The 21,099-nt window shown below is 45.5% G+C and overlaps 1 protein-coding gene and 1 pseudogene across 1 annotated transcript; both read right to left on the bottom strand.

The window, feature by feature from the left end:
- Positions 1–1,953: 1,953 nt before the first annotated feature.
- HAMP (hepcidin antimicrobial peptide) lies at positions 1,954–20,270 on the bottom strand. Its single transcript, XM_073570582.1, has 4 exons — positions 20,117–20,270; positions 5,511–5,765; positions 4,306–4,368; positions 1,954–2,428 (listed from the first exon to the last, which is right to left on the bottom strand). Exons 2-4 carry the CDS (start codon positions 5,661–5,663, stop codon positions 2,327–2,329), a joined length of 318 nt encoding a protein of 105 aa, XP_073426683.1. The 5' UTR covers positions 5,664–5,765; positions 20,117–20,270; the 3' UTR covers positions 1,954–2,326.
- LOC141084979 (uncharacterized) lies at positions 15,908–17,523 on the bottom strand (annotated as a pseudogene).
- Positions 20,271–21,099: the final 829 nt, after the last annotated feature.

Below are 21,099 nucleotides of genomic sequence, written 5' to 3'. Positions count from 1 at the left end.
CTGAAATATAACCTCAGGGGCCACAGCTGTGAATAACATGCAAATCCCCTGCCCTTCATTATCCAGGGAAAAGCCGTGGCTTAACATTATAGCACTGGACAATCGTATATATGACAATTCCCTAATTTATTTTGATCAGCGGTGCCCTTAGTGGCCGAATTTAACTTGACAGGAATATAAAAACTATATGGATTCTTGCAATTTCCTGAGTATTGCACGGGATGTATTTTTGCAGAAACACCCAATTTGATAGATGTGTGGCCCCTGGAAGCCCAACTATTGTCTGTGACCATAATTGCACTGGGGATGTTTCGCTCCTTTGTTGACTGATCCCATCTGCAAACATTGGGTGAATGAACCCTTATTGACACATTTCATGGAGACTGGATTGTCTCGTTGGCACTGGCGCTTTTGCCAAAGCCAAAAATAGCAGTGCATCTTTATAGGGCTACAACTCTCAGCATAGTCATACAAGAAGAACTACCAGAGAGTCATTTTGAGTCCAGAAAATCCATAATACTCAAAAATATATCATTAAAGACCAAAGTAAAAAATCAATGTCTTTATTTCACAATACAAAATTACAAACAATAATTCACAGATTATAAAATATAGGTAATACAAGAACAGGCGGGCAGCTTCATAACCATATATGCAATGGTAAGCACCATCCTTATGAACTAATAAATTGTCTACTCATGATGAGCATACAGAAATTACAACAAAATTGCATAATAAGTCCCATCATAAAATGACAGTAAAATACTACAAAATATATGTCCATTAAGCAAAGCTCAGGAATAGGGAAATAGTATTAGAGTATACAGGCCCAGGGAAAGGCCATCAAAAATGCTGTTCAGTCTATGTAGTGACTCACAAGGTGTGCCCATTAAGGAATAACATAGTCAAAACATGTATAACCCTATTACCCAACAGATCCCAGGCAATGCTTACCCATGATGGATGCGTGACTAAAGTGACTGCCCCCCGAGGAAGCTACAGTGAAACGCGCGTCGTGGCACTTGCGCTTTGGTAACGCATCCATCATGTGAGACCATATGCTGGTGTGGTTGGCCCTGGGTTCCTCCTAATGCAGGACAATGCCAGACCTCATGTGGCTGGAGTGTGTCAGCAGTTCCTGCAAGATGAAGGCATTGAAGCTATGGACTGGCTCACCTCTTCCCCAGTCCTGAATACGATTGAGCACATCTGGGACATCATGTCTCGCTCCATCCACCAACGTCACATTGCACCACAGACTGTCCAGAAGTTGGGGGATGCTTTAGTCCAGGTCTGGGAGGAGATCCCTCAGGAGACCATCCGCCGCCTCATCAGGAGCATGACCAGGCATTGTACGGTAGGGAGGTCATACAGGCACGTGGAGGCCACACACAATACTTAGCATCTTTTCCTTGTCATGAGGCATTTCCACTGAAGTTGGATCAGCCTGTAATTTGATTTTCCACTTTGATTTTGAGTATCATTCCAAATCCAGACCTCCATGGGATATTCATTTTCGTATACATTGATAATTGTTATGTTTTATTGTTCTGAACACATTCCACTATACAATGAATAAAAATTTGTAACTGCAATATTTCATTCAGAAATATCTAGGATGCAGTATTTTAGTGTTCCCTTTATTTTTCTGAGCAGTGTATTATGGCAGCTGTGGCTTGAGGTGCACAGACTGGGCTCTAGGACCCTATAAGACTCCTTTCTGTAGATACTGAGCCCATAATACCCCTAGACTAGTGCTGCCTTTGTTAGTGACTAATTATTTTCCTATACCATAGCACTCTCTATCTATACAGTGTTCAGCCTAAGCTGCCTGGTTCATGAAGTTAATGCCAGAGCTGCAGTAAAGACTGACATGCTGTAGGGAGCCATGTGAGGTAGGTGGAGGGACTGATAGTTCTCCTCTATTACTATACATTATTAAAATGCAAGAAATGTATAAAACAACAGCTTTATTATCGATAGAAAAATATAATATAGAAAGGTCAGAGCAAATATATACACACATATAAAAAGATGAGTGAGGAGCAGCAGAGATATAGGGTTACCCTACTACATGCTGCCCCTTCTAATCTAATCCATGGCTCAGATAAGAAATCACTTCGTTATAAGGAGGTAACAGATGTAGCAGAGCTGATCCGCTCAGTCACGTGGTTTGCAGTACTGTGCAAACGTCGATTACACAATGTGACATCACTGAGAGGTCTGACACAGGACAGAGTCAGTGAAGAAGCTCGGCTCTGCTATTCCTAGACGATCCCGTGTCCTGTGGGCTGAGGGTCCTGACCACGTCTGGGGGGCGGCAGCTCTATGTCCGGCAGCATAAGCCACATTTCTTGTTATGGCAGCACTTGCAGCAGTAAGTGCAGACGGACAATACGGTGTGACGCTTCCTGCGGAGATAAGATACCTGCAAGTAGGAAACGAGACATGTGAGGAGCAGATACAGTGTTCACTATGTATAATTATAATATATCTAGCAATATATCCATGTATTTATGTTATCTGCCATGATCGATTATACGTCACCATTGGAGCTCACAATCTAATCCTCCATCAGTGAGGAGGGTGGGGGGACTAGAGGAAACGGGGGACCAGAGGAAACGGGGACCAGAGGAAACAGGGGGCCAGAGGAAACGGGGGGGGGGGGGGAACCAGAGGAAACGGGGGCCAGAGGAAACAGGGGGCCAGAGGAAACGGGGACAGTGGGAACCAGAGGAAACGGGGGGAACCAGAGGAAACGGAGGGAACCAGAGGAAACGGGGGGACCAGAGGAAACAGGGACAGGGGGAACCAGAGGAAACAGGGGGACCAGGGGAACCAGGGGGGAACCAGAGGAAACGGGGGAACCAGAGGAAATGGGGGGACCAGAGGAAACGGGGACCAGAGGAAACGGGGGAACCAGGGGGGAACCAGAGGAAACGGGGGAACCAGAGGAAACGGGGGGACCAGAGGAAACGGGGGGACCAGAGGAAACGGGGGGACCAGAGGAAATGGGGGGGGGGAACCAGAGGAAACGGGGACCAGAGGAAACAGGGGGCCAGAGGAAACGGGGACAGGGGGAACCAGAGGAAACAGGGGAACCACGGGGGGACCAGAGGAAACGGGGGGACCAGAGGAAACGGGGGGGGGGAACCAGAGGAAACGGGGACCAGAGGAAACGGGGGGGGGGAACCAGAGGAAACTGGGACCAGAGGAAACGGGGACAGGGGGAACCAGAGGAAACGGGGGGACCAGAGGAAACGGGGGGGAACCAGAGGAAACGGGGGGGGAACCAGAGGAAACGGGGGCCAGAGGAAACAGGGGGACCAGAGGAAACGGGGGAACCAGAGGAAACGGGGGGGGGGGGGGAACCAGAGGAAACGGGGGCCAGAGGAAACAGGGGGACCAGAGGAAACAGGGGAACCAGGGGGGAACCAGAGGAAACGGGGGGACCAGAGGAAACGGGGGGGAACCAGAGGAAACGGGGGGACCAGAGGAAACAGGGGGCCAGAGGAAACCAGAGGAAACGGGGACCAGAGGAAACAGGGGGCCAGAGGAAACAGGGGGAACCAGAGGAAACGGGGGGAACCAGAGGAAACAGGGACAGGGGGAACCAGAGGAAACAGGGGGACCAGAGGAAACGGGAACCAGAGGAAACAGGGAGAACCGACAAACTGTCTATTATCTATCTATCATCTATTATCTATTTATTTATCATCTATTATCTATCTATCTGTTATCTATTATCTATCTTTCATCTATTATCTGTCTATCTCTCTATCTGTTATCTATTTTCTATCTATTATCTGTCTGTTATCTATCTATCCATTATCTGTTATCTATCTATCCATTATCTATTATCTATTATCCATCTATTATTTATCATCTGTCTGTCTCATATCTATCTATTTATTAATTTTTTTATTTATTTTGTCAAATATTTCAAAACGTTCTGAAGTGTGTGCTGAATGTGGCGCAAAATGAAAAGGACATGAGAACCATCTGTCAGGGAGACAGTCGTCTCCAGTCATGAAAGACAGAGTTACAAAGATAAAGATTGTCAGTAGACATAAAGAGTTATCGGAAAACTAGGAAAATATTGCATTGTTCAACACAATTGGTGACTGCCACAATTAATATATACACTGTAGATATGCTATAACATAAAGGTGGAAAATGTTACAAATAGTCAATTGGAAAATTTGGTGCACATCAAATAAGACAAGCGGCTTCAATCAGTGTAAAAGGAATAATAACTGGACAGAGAAGTGATTAGTGGTCACTACGTGTTTGGGCGAGACTCACCAGGTCTCCGGACTCCTCGGTCTGGTGCACGGCGAGATGGTCTGCAGAATCCAAGATCTCATTCTGCAATGGCAGAAACAAGAAAATACGTTTATAGATATGTCACAGATTTGGATATGGAATGTAGAACTCTCTAATAAACATTCTCTGGTTCTTTGCGAAGCATGAATGGAGATAGCTTCCATGACTTGACTAAAATGTTAGGAAAGGCAGCTCTTAAAGGGACAGCTTCACTTAAAGGGGAGTTCCACTTTGATATTTCTTTGCTTAAACATATAGAGCTAGGCATATGTAACAACTTACTAATATACATTGTTTACCTACAATGCTGCCTTTACATTTTGTAGCTATTTAAAAAGAAATCTTATTCAAAAACATTGTTTTTTATTATTCCGTTCTAACTAGCAGGCTGACTATTATGACTTATGAGTCTGTTTTTCACATAAAAATATGCCAAAATAAGTCACATGGCTCTTTATTTTTGACAGTAAGTGTCCATGAGACTTATTTTAACTCATTGCTAAAAGGTAAAGGGAGCATCATAAGTAAAATCCAAAAGTAGACTTGCCCTTTAAGTGAACCGGTCTCTTTAATTTGAGTGATGCATAAGGCCTCTTTCACACTTCCGTTTTTTACAATCAGTCACAATCCGCCAGGTTTTGAAAAAAAACGGATCCTCAAATTTTTTTTGAGGATCCGTTTTTTTCCCATTGACTTGCATTAATGGCGGATTGTGGCGGATTGTTGTCCGTTGCATCAGTTTTTTGTGAGGATCCGCCAAAAGTTGCTGTCCGTCACCATCCTCAAAAATGTCAAAACGGAGCTTGTAACGTTTTTTTCTCTGGCGGATCCTGCAAACACTGATTTAACCCGAATTTCTTTCTGGGTGCCGGACAAAAAAAAAAAAAATTCTCTCTCTCTCTCTCTCTCTCTCTCTCCTTCTCTCTCTCTCTCCTTCTCTCTCTCTCTCCTTCTCTCTCTCTCTCCTTCTCTCTCTCTCTCCTTCCCGGCCAGCGATTCCTTTAAATTTCTTCATTTTCAGGATCCGTCTGAAAACGGATCCTGTGCCATCCGTTCACATCACTTGAGAACGGATCCGCTTGTCCGCCTTTTTGGCGGATTATAACTGATGCAAAAAACTGAAGTGTGAAAGAGGCCTAAGGGGAACAGTATTGATATAATATTTAAGTTGAATATTGACTTACCCCTCTCACAGAGGCGCTGATTCCCTGATGGGTGAGCAGAGAGAGGATGAGGATGAGGCAGAGAGTGAAGGACTTCATGTTCTCTGTGTCTGGAGATGAAGGTTTTGTGTGCTCTGCAGGTGAGGCCGGTCTCTGATGCTGCTCCACCTGCATGGACAGAGCGGTATTTATGGGCAGCGTCCAGCCCAGAGGTCACAGCAGAGGTCACGTCTCTGATAATCCCTGGCGCCTTCTATTTGTCTGTTTATTTCTTTACTGGAAAAAAGCAGATTTCCAAATTCTCACCAGTTGTTCCGGTGTATGTTACATTGAGAAACATTGGAAAGTCCTAGGGGCATTGCTAGGAAGGGGTCAAAGCATCGCAGGTTCTGGAAACAACGCATATAATAAGACTCATAACAACAAGATGAACGCAAAGTGTATACAAATAATTGTTTCTTATTATTAGTATTGGTCATGGCCTAGCATGTTCGGTATACGATCGAGTATCCTGTTGCTCGAGATGCTCAGTACTCGATTGAAGATCCAAATACTCATGTACCATGCTCGATTCCCCACCCCACATGTTTCGAGGCTGATTTTCAGCTACTGAAAATGTGGAGATTGCCTTCCAATCACGGCAATGCCATAGCCATGTTGGAGAGTTTCTGCTGAAGATGGACAGTGTGTTATAGTCTTATAGTACCTGCTGGTGCAATATTAAACCAACATTCCTTTTCAGGGCTAATTTAAATACATTCTATTCAATAATACTGCTCTTAGCTGCAATTAGTGTAGGGTTAGCTGCTGGAGCAGGGATAACATATTAATGACATCTAGTCAGGAATTATTACCTTACAATCCTTGGTGCTACCACATACAATCAAAAGTCCTTTCAGGGCCAAATTAAATTGATTCTATTCTCTAATAATACCGCTCTTAGCTGCGTACATAATTTAAAATACGCAAAGCGTGCAGTAAGGGACGTGGAAGCGGATGTGATGCTGATGGAGGCTGAAGCTGTGGTCCAAGTGAAACTGCCTGCTGCGGAAGCACAACAAATATGTTTATCCATGAGGCTTAAGCCCCCGTCTCACATAGCGAGATCGCTAGTGAGATCGCTGTTGCGTCACCGATTTGTGATGCAACAGCGAACTCGCCTGCGATCTCGCTACGTGTGACACATACCGACGATCGGGCCCCTGCTGCGATGTCGCTGATCGTGCTAAAATGTCCTGGGCCATTTTTTGATCGCTTGTGTCCCGCTGGCCAGCATGCATTGCTGTGTTTGACAGGGACAACGACAAATGACCTCAATACTACAGGTCTGAGAGACAGGGTCCCAACGACTTTCGTATTGTTCTGGATCGCTGCTGCGTCGCTGTTGAGATCTGACTGTTTGACATCTCACCAGTGACCTTGTAGCGACGCACCAGCGATCCCTACCAGGTCTATCGTTGTCGGGATCGCTGGTGCATCGCTATGTGAAACAGGACCATTAGTTTCAAGAGGAACAAATCTTTGAGCAGCAACGATCATAAGAAGCCGAGGGTGAAAAACGGCAATTACAGTCTAAAGAGGTGGATGATGATAAGTCATAGATACCAATAAGTTATGTTAAGTCCACAAGTTAGGAGGAGGACCAGAGTGAGGAAGTGGAAGACGAGGTGGTGGATGTTGAAGTTGTTGGCCCACCTTGGAAAGGTGTCATGCAGTGCCAGCACAGAAGAACAGAGGGAGAGGGATCCATAGCACTGCAATAGGCAGGAAGAGGCAGTGGGGTGGCCAGAAAGCGAAGACAGTCAACTGTTCCCAAGAGCAGCCAACGTCGGCCAGAATCCAGGCCAAGGGTTAGGTGTTTTTCTGTCTTGTACTTTTTTACAGAAAGTGCAGAAGACAAGAAAATGGTCATTTGCAACCTTTTCCATACCAAGATCAGCAGGGGCCTCACCACTACCAGTCTGACCACCACCAGCATGCTCAGGCACATACCACCCAAGCACCCGACTAGGTGGGCCGAATGCCTGGGCCCACAGTCGGTGTCTGTGGGTACTTGTTAGTCCCCTGTGACACAGGTACAGATATCACCCAGGTGTGACACAGGTGCAGATATCACCCACCCTGCACCTGTCGTAAGACCATTTCAAGCACTATCAGCAACCACGTCCACCTCTTTGTTCCAGTACAGCGTTCAACGCAAGCAGAAATAAGCACTCAAACACTGAACGGTCACATTTGCAGACAGCTTGTCCTGGAAATGTTGTCATTTAGGCTTGTGAACACTGAGGTTTTTTACAACCTCATGGCGTCGGCTGTCCCATGGTACTTGGTCCCCAGTCGCCACTATTTTTCCCGGTATGCCGCCTTCCCCTCCTTACCGCAGCATGTGTCTCATAACATCACCCATGCCCTGACCAACGCACTTACTGGGAAGGTCCACTTAACCACCGACACATGGACAAGTGCTTTTGGCCAGGGATGCTACATTTCCCTGATGTCACACTGGGTGACTTTTGGTGAGCAGCGATGACGCTATAATCAGCATCACCATCCCACTTCTCTGTCTACTGAAACACTCGCTGCTCCCAATTAAAGAGGGGGATGCGGACCAGGTGGATTGGGATTGCAAGCAGACCAGGTGGAGATGGAGGAAAAAAGTAGGATGATACTATCCAGCCCAATGGATATATCCATGGATATATCTATGGAAATATCTATAGATATATCTATCGATCTATCTATGGATACATTCGTAGATATATGGATATATCTATAGATACTGTATATCTATAGATATATCTATGGATATATCCATAGATATATGGATATATCTATGGCTAAATTTATTGATATATCTATAGCTATATCTATGGATATATCCATAGATATAGCTATAGATATATCTATCTTTTGATATATCTATGGATAGATATAGATAGATAAATAATAGCAAGGCCGATGTTTATTAATGAACAATGTTTTATTTAAAAAAAAAAAAAAGCTGAAAAAAAAATGACGTGGTCTCCTGCACAATTTTCTGCGCCAGAGGGGGAAAGCCGACGGCCAGGGGCCAATATAGCCTGGGAAGGGGGGGGGGGGGTAATACCCATGGCCTCTTCCCAGGCTATAAATATCAGCCCGCAGCTGTCTGCATAGCCTTTACTGGCTATTAAAGTAGGGGGACTCCCCAAAAAATGACGTGGGGTCCCCCTATATTTTATAGCCAGAAAGGCTATGCAGACAGCTGTGGACTAATATTCATAGCCTAGGAAGGGGCCATGGATATTGGCCCCCCGGCTACAAATACCAGCCCGCAGCCACCCCAGAAATGGCGCATCTCTAAGATGCACCAATTCTTGCACTTAGCCCCTCTCTTCCCAGTGCCGTGTAGTGGTGGCATATGGGGTAATAAGGGGTTAATGTCACCTTGCTATTGTAAGGTGGCATTAAGCCCGGTTAATAATGGAGAGGCGTCAATAAGACGCCTATTCATTATTAATCCTATATTAATAAATGGTTAAAAAATACACACACATAAGAATAAAATATTTTAATGAAATAAAACGCGAAACATTTTTTCAAAATTTCTATTGTATGCCTATCCAGTCGAAGCCATCGATCACCTGCAAAAAAAATAAAAAAACAAACCAACAATATACTCCCTGTCCGACGTAATCCCATTAATAACGATTTTCCCACAACGATCTCGCCTATAGAGCTGTCACATCAGTGTCCGATGACACACTGACCGGAGATAACCCTCCGGCAGTGTGTCATTGGATTTAAGCCTCTCGCTTTATGGCACTACAGCGCGAGAAAATTCTCACGCAGTAGTGCCGCAAAGTGACAGGTGAAATCCGGTGACCTGTCGGAGGTGGAGTGATACAATTCGGAGGAGCCCCTGGAGAGTGGTCGCATCAGCTGATGTGACAGCTCTTCATGGGAGTTCATTGTGGGATAATCGTTATTAATGGGATTATGTCGGACACAGGGAGTATATTGTTGGTTTATTATTTTAATTTTTTTTATAGGTGATCGAGGGCTTCGGGGATTAGTTGTAGATGGTGAGTATGGACTATATGTGTGTATGTTTTTTTTACATTCAACACATTTACCGGATGATGGGACTACTGCTGTCCCATCATTGGCTAATGTGTCAATCAATCATTGTCACTGTAGCAGGCATAGCCCGATGGGACTTGTAGTCCCATCGTATGATGCCTGCATACACACACACACACACACACGCAGGCCCCCGCACAGACCCCCACACAGACCCCCGCACAGCCCCACATACCCCCGCACAGATCCCTGCATAGACCTTCGCACACTCCCACACAGCCCCGCACAGACCCCTGCACACTCCCGTACAGCCCCGCATAGACCTTCGCACAGCCCCGCACAGACCCCTGCACACTCCCGCACAGCCCCGCATACACCTGCACAGACCCCCACACAGCCCCGCATACCCCGGCACAGCCCTGCATAGACCCTCGCACACTCCCGCACAGCCACCTGCACAGCCCCGCATACTCCCACACAGACCCTCGCACAGCCCTGCACAGACCCCCGCACACCCCTGCACAGCCCCGCATACCCCCGCACATCCCCGCAGACCCCCTCCACGCACACACATAGCTCGCACACACCATATACGCACACAGCGTTGAAGCAAGCGCAGATTAAAAAAACAGAATCCGTTGCCGGATTCTGTCATTTGTCGGACAGCAACAGATCCGTTGCCCATAGGTTTCCATTCTAGCAAAAATCGGACAGCGACGGATCCATCGCTGTCTGATTTTTCGACGTAGACAAAAAACTTTCTTATGACCGTCGTCTCCGGCCGCCGGATAAAGAATTTCCAACAAATCCGTAGAACGACGGATGAAACGTGCGGCCATCCGTCGCAAATACATGTCTATGAGAAAAAAACTGATCCAGTGGCATCAGTGGCCGGATCCGTGTTTTTCAAAATTCGACGGATTGTAACTAATGGCAAAAAACTAATGTGTGAAAGGGGCCTTACCGAATGCTGAAACTCTCTCAAAACTGTTTGTTATTCATGTGGTACGATTGCATGGGATTCCTCAAAATATTATATCTGATGGGGGTTTACAATTCGAGTTTGGAGGGCTTTCTGCAGATTGATTTGTCCTTTTCCTCTGCTTATCACCCTGAGACTAAAGGCCCCTTTACATTTAGCGATGTACCGGCGATCCCAACCACGATACGACCCGGTCAGGATCGCTGGTGCATCGCTAAATGGTCGCTAGTGAGCTGCCACACAGGCAGATCTCACAGCGATGTAGCGATGCAGCAGCGGTCGTTACTTACCTTTCAGACGTGGCGATCCTGACGTCCTCCCGCTCTCGTCCACGCGTCGCTCGTCGGCGCCAGCAGGAAGCCCAGCAGGAAGTGCCCGACGAGAAATGGAGCTGCACGATCTCGCGCGATCAGCGACAGACAACGGGGGAGCCGGTCAGAGGTAAGTATCACACATAGCAATATCGCTAGCAATATCACTAGCAATATCGCTGCTGCGTCACAAAATCGGTGATGCTTTAGCGATATTGCTAGCGATATCGCTATGTATAAAGCTCCCTTAACGGTCATACAGAGGACAAATCAGTCTTTGGAGCAAATTTTAAGATGTTTTGTCGCCTATCAACAGGAGAATTGGTCATCATTTCTTCCGCTGGCTAAGTTTGCCTTTAACAGTCGGGTAAATCAGTCCACGGGGACCTCGGCGTTTTTCTGTAATTAAAGGTTTCATCCTCATTTTGGTGAGTTTTCCCAGGATAAGTTCTGGATGTGCTGGGTTGGATGTCACCATTACAAGAGCTGGAGGATGTTTGGAGGAAGGTTAAAAAGAACATTGGGGTGGCTCAACATCGGCAGAAGCGGAAGGTCAATGGGAGGCTCTCGTCAGGGGTCGCCTTCAAAGTGGGAGATAAAGTATGGCTTTCCTCTAAGAATATTAAGTTGAAGGTGCCCTCGCTAAAGTTTAGTCCTAGATTCATTGGTTCGTATGAAAGTCTGGAGGTGGTCAATCCAGTTGCCTTCCGGTTAAAGCTCCCTCTGTCTTTCCGTATTCCTAATGTGTTCCACAAGTCGTTGAAGGAATTTATTCCTCCTGTTCTGTCTTCTTCGCCCCTGCCTCCTCCAGTGTTTATTGAGGGATGCTTGGAATATGAGGTACAAAGGGTCATTGATTCCCAAATGGTCCGGAATTCCCTTCAATACCTGGTACATTGGAAGGGGTATGGACCTGAGGAATGATCCTGGGTTCCAGCTCATTCTGTGAGGGCTGATTGGTTGGTCTATGCCTTTCATCGGAGGTTTCCTGGGAAACATGGGGGTCCAGTGGCCACCCCTTGAAGAGGGGGTACTGTCACGATTTCGACTCTGTTTCTGTCTTTTTGTTACTTTGTGTCGGGGTTGTCAGTCTGGGTCTGTGCTGCAATCACCTGTGTTCATTTTCCTTAATCAGGCTTCTACTTTAGCATGCTAGTTCTTCCCCCAGTGTCAATCGTACACTTGCCGTTGCCTGTGTAACATTGAACCCTCTGCACTCTGTGCCTGACCCAGCTTGACTTCATTCTCTTCCCGGACTCTGACCCTTTTCCTTGTGACCTGACTTCGCTTGTGCCTGCTCCCTGTATACTGTTTTGTCTCTCTGACTTTCCTAACCTCGTCTCGTGTATTGGACATAGTCTCTGATTTCCCTCTGCCGTACTGCACCATTTCCTGGACTCGCGTCACAGGTGTATTCTTGTAAATAGGGTTCAATATTATAGTAGTTATATTCATGTACATAGGAGCTATATTATAGTAGTTATATTCTTGTACATAGGGGCAGTATTATAGTAGTTATATTCTTGTACATAGGGAGCATTATTATAGTAGTTATATTCATGTACATAGGAGCTATATTATAGTAGTTATATTCTTGTACATAGGGGCAGTATTATAGTAGTTATATTCTTGTACATAGGGAGCATTATTATAGTAGCTATATTCTTGTACATAGGAGCAGTATTATAGTAGTTATATTCTTGTACATGGGGCAGTATTATAGTAGTTATATACTTGTATATACTGGGTCAGTATTATATTAGTTATATTCTTGTGCATAGAGGCAGTATTATAGTAGTTATATTCTTGTACATAGGGGCAGTATTATAGTAGTTATAGTCTTGTACATAGGGGCAGTATTATAGTAGTTATATTCTTGTACATAGGAGGCTTTTTTTTGCTCTGGAAAGAGGGAGAAAACAAAAATAAATAAATAAAATAATAATTACCTAATAATTACATTTTTTTTGCTGAAATTGCCCCCCTTGGCTTATACACGATTCATTGTCCAGAAAGCCATCGGGGGAGGGGGAGCGGCGGTAGGAGCTGGCGGTTGTGGCACAGTGACAGCTGCAGCCACCGTCTTCAAGAAGACATCATACTAACTCTCCTCACGCCGCCCCTGTATCTTCGTCCCGGCGCCGGCAGCTCTCCTGTGCAGAGCGGTCACGTGGTACCGCTCATTAAGGTAATGGATATGCATGCGTCTCTACTCCCATAGGCGTGGAATGCATATTCATTACCTTAATGAGCGGTACCAAGTGACCGCTCAGCATAGGAGACCTGCAGCGCCGGGACAACGGAGATGCAGTGACGGTGCGAGGAGGGTGAGTAGGACTGAGGGAGGGTGAGCCATGCATACAACGATGGGACAGGGGTGAGCCATGCATACAACGATGGGGGGGTGAGCCATACATGCAACAATGGCATGGGGGTGAGCCATGCATACAAGGATGGGACAGGGGTGAGCCATGCATACAACAATGGGACGGAGGTGAGCCATGCATACAAGGATGGGATGGGGGGTGAGCCATTGAGCCATGCATACAATGATGGGATGGGGGTGAGCCATGCATACAACAATGAGATGGAGGTGAGCCATGAATACAAGGATGGGATGGGGGGTGAGCCATTGAGCCATGCATACAATGATGGGAGGGGGGGTGAGCCATGCATACAACAGGGAGAGCCACACATACCAGGACAGGACGGGGGGAGCCACACATACCAGGACAGGAAGGGGGGGGAGCTACGCATAGCAGGACAAGAATGATGGGACAATGCATACCCGGTTTATACTCTAGTCAATAAGCTTACTCAGTTTTCCGTGGCAAAATTAGATGCCTCGGCTTATACCCGGGTTGGCTTATACTCAAGTATATACAGTAAAAGCCAACACAAATGGTAAATCCACATTAATCCATATGTACATTCCTCCATAATGTTTTGCTGTTCCCATTCTTCCTGATCTCTAGGAATTTTATACACCTCAGTTCTGACATGATCAGGTTCCCTGCTGTCGTATGATGGAAAGGTTCACTACTGATGGAGACTCGGGTTCTGGTATGCCAGTGATAGTACTTTATGACTGTTATAATCCGATACAAGCTTCCCCGGTTGATGTTTCTTACAGTAGATGGTACACCATAGATGATATCTGGATATTTTAGGGACTGCAATCTTGGGACTTTTAACTTGCAGGATATTTCGTCCCATATTTTCCTCCCGCCCCAGCCCTCTGTTATAAAATGTGCCATTGTCTCTTCCTGCTGACAACCCAGAGGACACATTCAATCTGACACACTAAGATTCTGGTTACCCTGAACATAAAGCTTCCCATGTAATGACAGCCAGGCGTTGTAAAAAAAACGTAGCTGGGAGCCTCGCTGCATTGAGAAGCAGTCTTTCAGTGCATGCTATGCACAAAAGAAAGTCCGTCATATCCAGACATACAGGTTCTTCCTGGTCTTAATTTCAATTAAACACTTCTCTGCTCCCCATTTCTTCAGACACCTGAGACCGTACTCCAGATACTTGGGGAACTAGTCACCTGTCCATCTCCTCCTCTTGAGATTGCCGCCTCACGCCCAAGACTCTGCAAAAGGCGATATCCAATCCCTGATACTATTTACCCACAAGGAACTAGATTCCAGGTTACCAAAATTAACTTTCAGAAACATGGAGTCAAAGAAGGCCCTTGGATTCAGCGTATCTAGCCCACCCTCTTTCCGCTGCAGGTAAGTAATCCCTCTTTTCACTGGGTTCAACCTATTCCCCCACAAGAGCTGGAAGAATAGGCTGAGGAGCCTCACCGAGAAAGATTCTGGCAAAGGAAAAATGACAGGCATACAAGAAGACAGGAACCAGGTGACTCATCAACATAGTGACCCTTTCTAAGTAGGTCAGCTTCCAGTTCTTCCATCGCAGAACCTTTGCATTACCGGTTTCCAACTTTTCCTCCCAATACAGTTTGTTGTTATCCTACCTCCCGAATTTAACCCCTAGAATCTTAATATGGATGAAGGCTTTGGCAAACTGCGGCAGATCAAAGCCTGGGTCAGAATCAAATGTCCACAGAGCTTGACTCTTCTCAAGGTTGACCAGAGAAACAAAAAACCAAACATATAAACAACAGTGTCTGTTTACATCAGGAAGTTATTTGTGCAAACTCTGCTCTACGTTACAGGTATAATATCGATCAGAGCTAGCGATTTGATGTTAGATTAGCTAGTAATGCAATGGATGCTCAGTGGGATTGTTTTTAATTATATGTTTGTTTTTTTGTTTTGATGGGATTGTATTTACTATTGTGTCTGTATTCTATTGGTGCTTTGTGAATTGGTGGGTGGTAATTGTCCTATAAAATTGTGGTTAGAACACTCTGTACTGTGCTTGAAAAAGGTCTTCGGACCGAAACGTCGCCACAGGAGGCAGAATAAAAGGTAAGTCTTTTTTTCACTATTGTCTGAGCCACTGTCTTTTTTATCTATTGTCAGCGGGCAGCCCTGTCTCACCCCTGCCTCAACTCCAAAAGTATCACCCTGCCAACCATTAATCAGAGGAAATCTCACCGCCTTCCTATACAAAGTTTTTAGCCAATCCACAAATTGTCCTGGAATACCGTACTTTGACAAAGTGGCCCACGGATAATCATGATCAACTCTGTCAAAGGCTTTAGTCTGGTCCAGACTGACAACATATGTCTCACACCTCAGAGCTTTACATCTCTCAAACATCTCCTGTATCGAGATGACTACTCCAGAGATGTTCCGCCCTTTTACTTAGAGTCTGCCAACTGTGTTGAGGACAGACATACTAACCTAGAAAACAGGATATTTCCAAGAATCTTCCTGCCGACGTTCAAAAGGGCCTCCAGTTCTTGATGGAATTTTGGTCACTGTCATATCGTTCCTCGGGTTTATGGGAGGACGTGTTTTTTTCCTCCTTTTGGTCTGCTTGATGTTACCATTATCAAGTAGTAATCGAGAAACAGATGCACAGGCTTCCTGTGGCTGCTGGCCTTGGGGGATGACCTCCAAGCTCCCCTGTGCTTCTTATACCCCCTACTGCTCTGGTGTTACATGGTCTGACTCCTGGTGGATTTCTGATCTAATGAGTATCTCCCCTGACATTAATGGCTCCTCTTCCTGAGCCTCTGCTTCTACCACTAAATCCTCATCAGGAAAGTCCCTATAGATGTTATGCCAGGCATCTGGACAGTCCTTGTGAGAGTGGCCAATCTTCCCACACAGGTTGCACCTTATATTTTGGCAGTCTGCAGCTACATGGCCTACTTCTTCACACAGACTGCACTTGACCACAGTACAGGCCTTTGCCAGATTACCTACTTTTGCCACATTTAAAGCACTTGTGAGGCTGCCCAGGATAGAAGCAAACACCCTTCTCTTTCCCAATGAACAAGGAGTTGGGTAAGTGGGCAGTAATGTTGTTATTCTGTCGCAGCTTGACCAGGACTTTCCACCCTCCTGTCCAGATACCATCATCGTTTCAATTCTTGGTGAGATCAGAGACAAGGTCACAATGTCTCCGGAGCCACATCACAATGTCCTGCGGGGGAACAGCCTCATTCCAAAATATGATATTTACAGCAAATGTATCTGACCTGGAAATGGGAACAAAGATAAATTTGTTCAAACCATCCATGTCCCTGAACTAGGGGAAATTGGCCCAGAATCTGTCGAGATCAGGTATGAGCTTAAAGCTGACGTCATAGCCGTGTTTGTCTGTAAGATTAATCACTGCCAAGATGCTGACTGGCGCAAACCCCATCTGGCAGCACAGGAGCTACCTTACCCCAAACCTCCTTTCTGGCAGGTCTGCCAGCAGGTCTGTGCTTAAATCACACCACGTTTCTTCTTTTCAACGCCTGGCCGGTATAGTTGGCATTGGAGGTGAAAGACGGAGCACCACGGCTCTAGGCATTACCGGGGGAAACCGGCCGGGTAACACTGGGATGACTGACGGGGTGAGGGTCTGCTGCATTGGAACCTGTCACCTCTTGTGCATTAGGTATTAAAGGGAGAAAAATCACACACTTTATCCTGCACATTGGTATCAACAATAATATCATTATCATCAGGTAATGTGACGTACACTACAAACTGTGAGCCCCCTCCAGCCTCCAACCCCATGGGTACAGTGTGGTTATCCCCAGTCTGTGAGTCTGCATTAGGGCTCTGGTGCACCATCAATACACACAGTCACACATGCAATGTCGTGCTCTTGTGTTGCACATTCTGGGACTTGTGGTGCCTCTGCTGCATGAATCTGAGGTGCATGTTGCTGCTCAGGCTTAACTACAGCCTCTTTCTGCTGCAGTATTTGTCCCTCCTGGAAACAAATGTGCATATTGTAACACGGGCTGTGTCTGCTGCTTCTGAAGTTCATCCTGTACAGTCTGTGACTCCAACTAAGCATCAGAGGCCGTGGACTCTACACCAAAATCTGGCTTGTGAGATGTGAACCGTTCTTGGTTTCTGTAGGTCTCTGCTAGGGGCTCCATCCTCCCCAGGATACAGTCTACATTGGCCAGCTCCACACCCAGTGAATAAAGTCTCTGGTCACACACAGCTTTCCTGTCAGGATGAGCAGCCTTTAGTTTATAGATCACATCAGTCTCCATTTGCAGCATTTGTTTGTGCTGCTGTAACTTCTCCATCTTCTTCACCAGGGCAGGTATCTCCTCTGCCAGCTGCAACTCTGGTGCACACGCCGTTTTTTATACGTTTCCGCCACATTTTTGCCGCAGCAGAAACGCTTAAAAAATGCTAATAAAACGCATCCCCATGCAATCCTATGGGATTCCGCAGTTGCTGTGCCCATGCTGCGGAATCACATAGCGGTAAAATCCGCAGCATGTTCATTATTTCTGCGGAATCGCGGCGATTCTGCCACCATAGGATTGCATTGAAACGCTCACTTTATGCATGTGGCTATGCCCACCGTGCGTAAAGTGAGGCTTCATGTGCGGATTGTACCCAGGGTCTGGAGGAGAGGAGACTCTCCTCCATGCCCTGGGTACCATAATCCTGGAAAAAATAGAATTAAAATGAAAAATAGGGATATACTTACCCTCTGTCGGCCCCGGGAGCTCTCCCGCCTCTCAGCCATGCTGCCAGCATCTTCCATTCCCAGGGATGCATTGTGCGAATGACCTTTGATGACGTAGCGGTCTCGCGTGATGCTACGTCATCAGAGGTCATTGTCGCATTGCATCCCTGGGAACGGAAGTTGCCGGCAGCGCCAATGAGGGGCAGGATGACTCCGGGGACCGATGGAGGGTAAGTATATCTCTATTTTTTATTAAATTATTTTTAACATTCTGTCTTTTACTATTGGTGCCGCATAGGCAGCATCAATAGTAAAAAGGTGGTCACACTTGTCAAGCACTATGCTTGTGTGTGACTAACCTGTCAATCACTTTTCCAAGTGATGCTTCAAATCGCTTGGAAAAGCGCAAGCATTCTGCAAGCTAAAAACGCTTGCAAAATGCTCGTGTTTTACTGGAAAATGCATGCGAATTACGCATGCGTTTTACCCGCGGCAAGGAGCTGCGGAAATGCGGACATTTCTGCAGCATTTCTGCAACGTGGGCACATAGCCTTACTGCTGCCACCCATCTGTGACCTTGTGCGTCCTGAGCGCGCCATACCGGTCACCATGTCTCGCTGCAGGTTTTCCTGCCATGTCTGCCTCTCCAGAGATGTCCGTCTCTGCTTGTGTGGAGGAGTGAGCTGCACACCTGAGGTCGGTAATGGCGTGTGCTTCACCTTCTGTGCACCAGGCTCGGTCTGTTTACTGACAGAAAATTACTTTGGAGAATTATTGGACCTTTGGCTTTGCTGCATTTCTTTACGTCCTCACACTTTTACCTCAGGTTTCCTTGTTGTTACTGAACCAGGTATATCTTCCATAACTTTACTTACACTCACTCTGCTTTCTTCCTTCATGGAAACAGTGGAGCTTTGGCTTGTTGGTTTACATTGCTTAATAGTGACTCTGGGATGTGTATTCCCATTAGAAGAAGCCTGCTTTCTCCCAGTGTAGGCCGAGAAGCCTGGACCTTGCTTGGGGAGCTTCTCCTCCCAGGGTGGCCCCTCCTCGGGCTTGCTTCAGACTTTAGAACTGCTGAGACATCCTCACAGCTAGGAGGCAGTATTATAGTAGTTACTGTATTTTTTGGACAATAAGACGCACCAGACCATAAGACACACCTAGGTTTTAGAGGAGGAAATTAGGAAAAAAAAATTGAAGCAAAAAATGTGGTCAGTTCTGTACTTAATATCCCCTGTCCTGGTATATATGGTCCCCTCATCCCCTTCCTGATACACATGGCCACCTCATTCCTATCCTGGTATGCATGGCCCCCTCATCCCTACCCTGGTATGCATGGCTCCCTCATCTCTTTCCTTGTGTGCATGGCCCTCATCCCTATCCTGGTAGGAAAGGTCCCCCTCATCCCTATCCTGGCAGGAATGATTGGCCCTCATCCCTATCCTGGTATGCATGGTCCCATCCTTATTCTGGTATGATTGGCCCCCGCCGTCATCCTGGTATGCATGGCCCCATCAGAAAACATTAAAAAAAAAAAAACACGTCATGCGCTGCTTGCAAGCTGATGTACAGCTGACAGATTGCTCAATTCTCTGCACGCCGGGACTGTATGCGCGCAAAGCAGTGAGTGCGCCTACCGTATCCAGTAAGCCACGCTCTGTCATTCACTTGAGGTAACGTTATACATACCTGGCACTGTACCGTTGCAATCTAGCACTTCCTTTTTCACTATGTGTCTCCTATTTGGAAGCTTTATATGCATCGTTATGTATTGCATTATTTACACTTGTGAGTAGTCCCATGTATTTGTACACTGTTAAACAAATTTATTTTTGGGATACGATTGTTATACTCAATTGATGTCTTAAGCATAGCTATATACTTTGATATATGACTCTGTTCTATCCTCACCGAATAAGGCAGATTTTATTTGCAGCTAAACAGTCAGCTAAACCGCTATACCGGGGTCCAATAAGGAGACTGTAGGTTGTGTTTTTATTGAACTTGATATATTGGCACGGTGAAACTGAAAACAATACAATATACATACAATCTGTGCAGGAGCATAGTAGAAGTACACATTATACATATCATACATTATGAATGAACATTTGCACAGTAATGCTGACCATCGTGCAGGACTGATTAAATCAAGCTAAATATGACAGAAATTAGCTACAGAAAGCATGAGTACATACCAGAAATGCAATCACAAGGGGAGAGGAAAGATTAGATGCTTCCTAGATACAGGCTGAAGGAAAATGGACGAACTGGAGGGAAACTACCACAATGCTTTGCAAAAGCTACCATAATGCACTGCAAAGCTACCATAATGCACTGCAAAAGGAGGGAAAGATTAGGCATTGAAAGTGAAAGTAAAACAATCAGAAGACTTCGAATATGACACTGGTCACTAGAGGGAGCCAAAACAGTGAAAACAAATGCAATCTATGTAAATTACAGCAAATATTATCAAACAAATAATCAGAGATTATAAATTGAATTTCGGAGACAGAACAGATGCTATTTTATTTGATTTGCTGATCTTGTTGCTATTTATGATATTTACATTGCAGGAATCCCTAAGATCTCGTGGCTTTTCTGTTCCTGTGCACTCTCCTACAGCCCTGTGATTGTGCTTATGGCTGCACTTTATTGTCCACTGTTTCCCCACCTGTTTGTCTAAATTTGTATCAATAAAGTTACACTTTTTTAGCATTGAAATGGACACGTTAGTCGTTTTTTTGATGTTTACACCCCTCTCTTTTGCCCATTGATTAGCGACCTGACCATATTAGGTCCAGATACCATGTCTGCATTTAATTTAATAACTATATGCTTTGTTTAGTCCACCAATATGCTGCTTGTTTTCATTAGTATTTTCTGCTATTACACATAGGAGTAGTATTATAGTAGTTATAATCTTGTTTATAGGAGCAGTATTATAGTAGTTATATTCTTGTACCTAGGGGCAGTATTATAGTAGTTATATTCTTGTACATAGGAGCAGTATTATAGTAGTTATATTCTTGTACATAGTGGACAGTATTATAGTAGTTATATTCTTGTACATAGGAGCAGTAATATAGTAGTTATATTCTTGTACATAGGAGCAGTATTATAGTAGTTATATTCTTGTACATAGGGGCAGTACTATAGTAGTTATATTCTTGTACATAGG

This window comes from Dendrobates tinctorius, unplaced genomic scaffold (assembly GCF_039654945.1).
Source record: "Dendrobates tinctorius isolate UK_male_01 unplaced genomic scaffold, ASM3965494v1 ptg000028l, whole genome shotgun sequence".
NCBI classification, from domain to species: domain Eukaryota; kingdom Metazoa; phylum Chordata; class Amphibia; order Anura; family Dendrobatidae; genus Dendrobates; species Dendrobates tinctorius.
The sequence above is the reverse complement of the archived record's forward strand: the minus strand, read 5'-3'. Positions and strand labels throughout refer to the sequence as shown.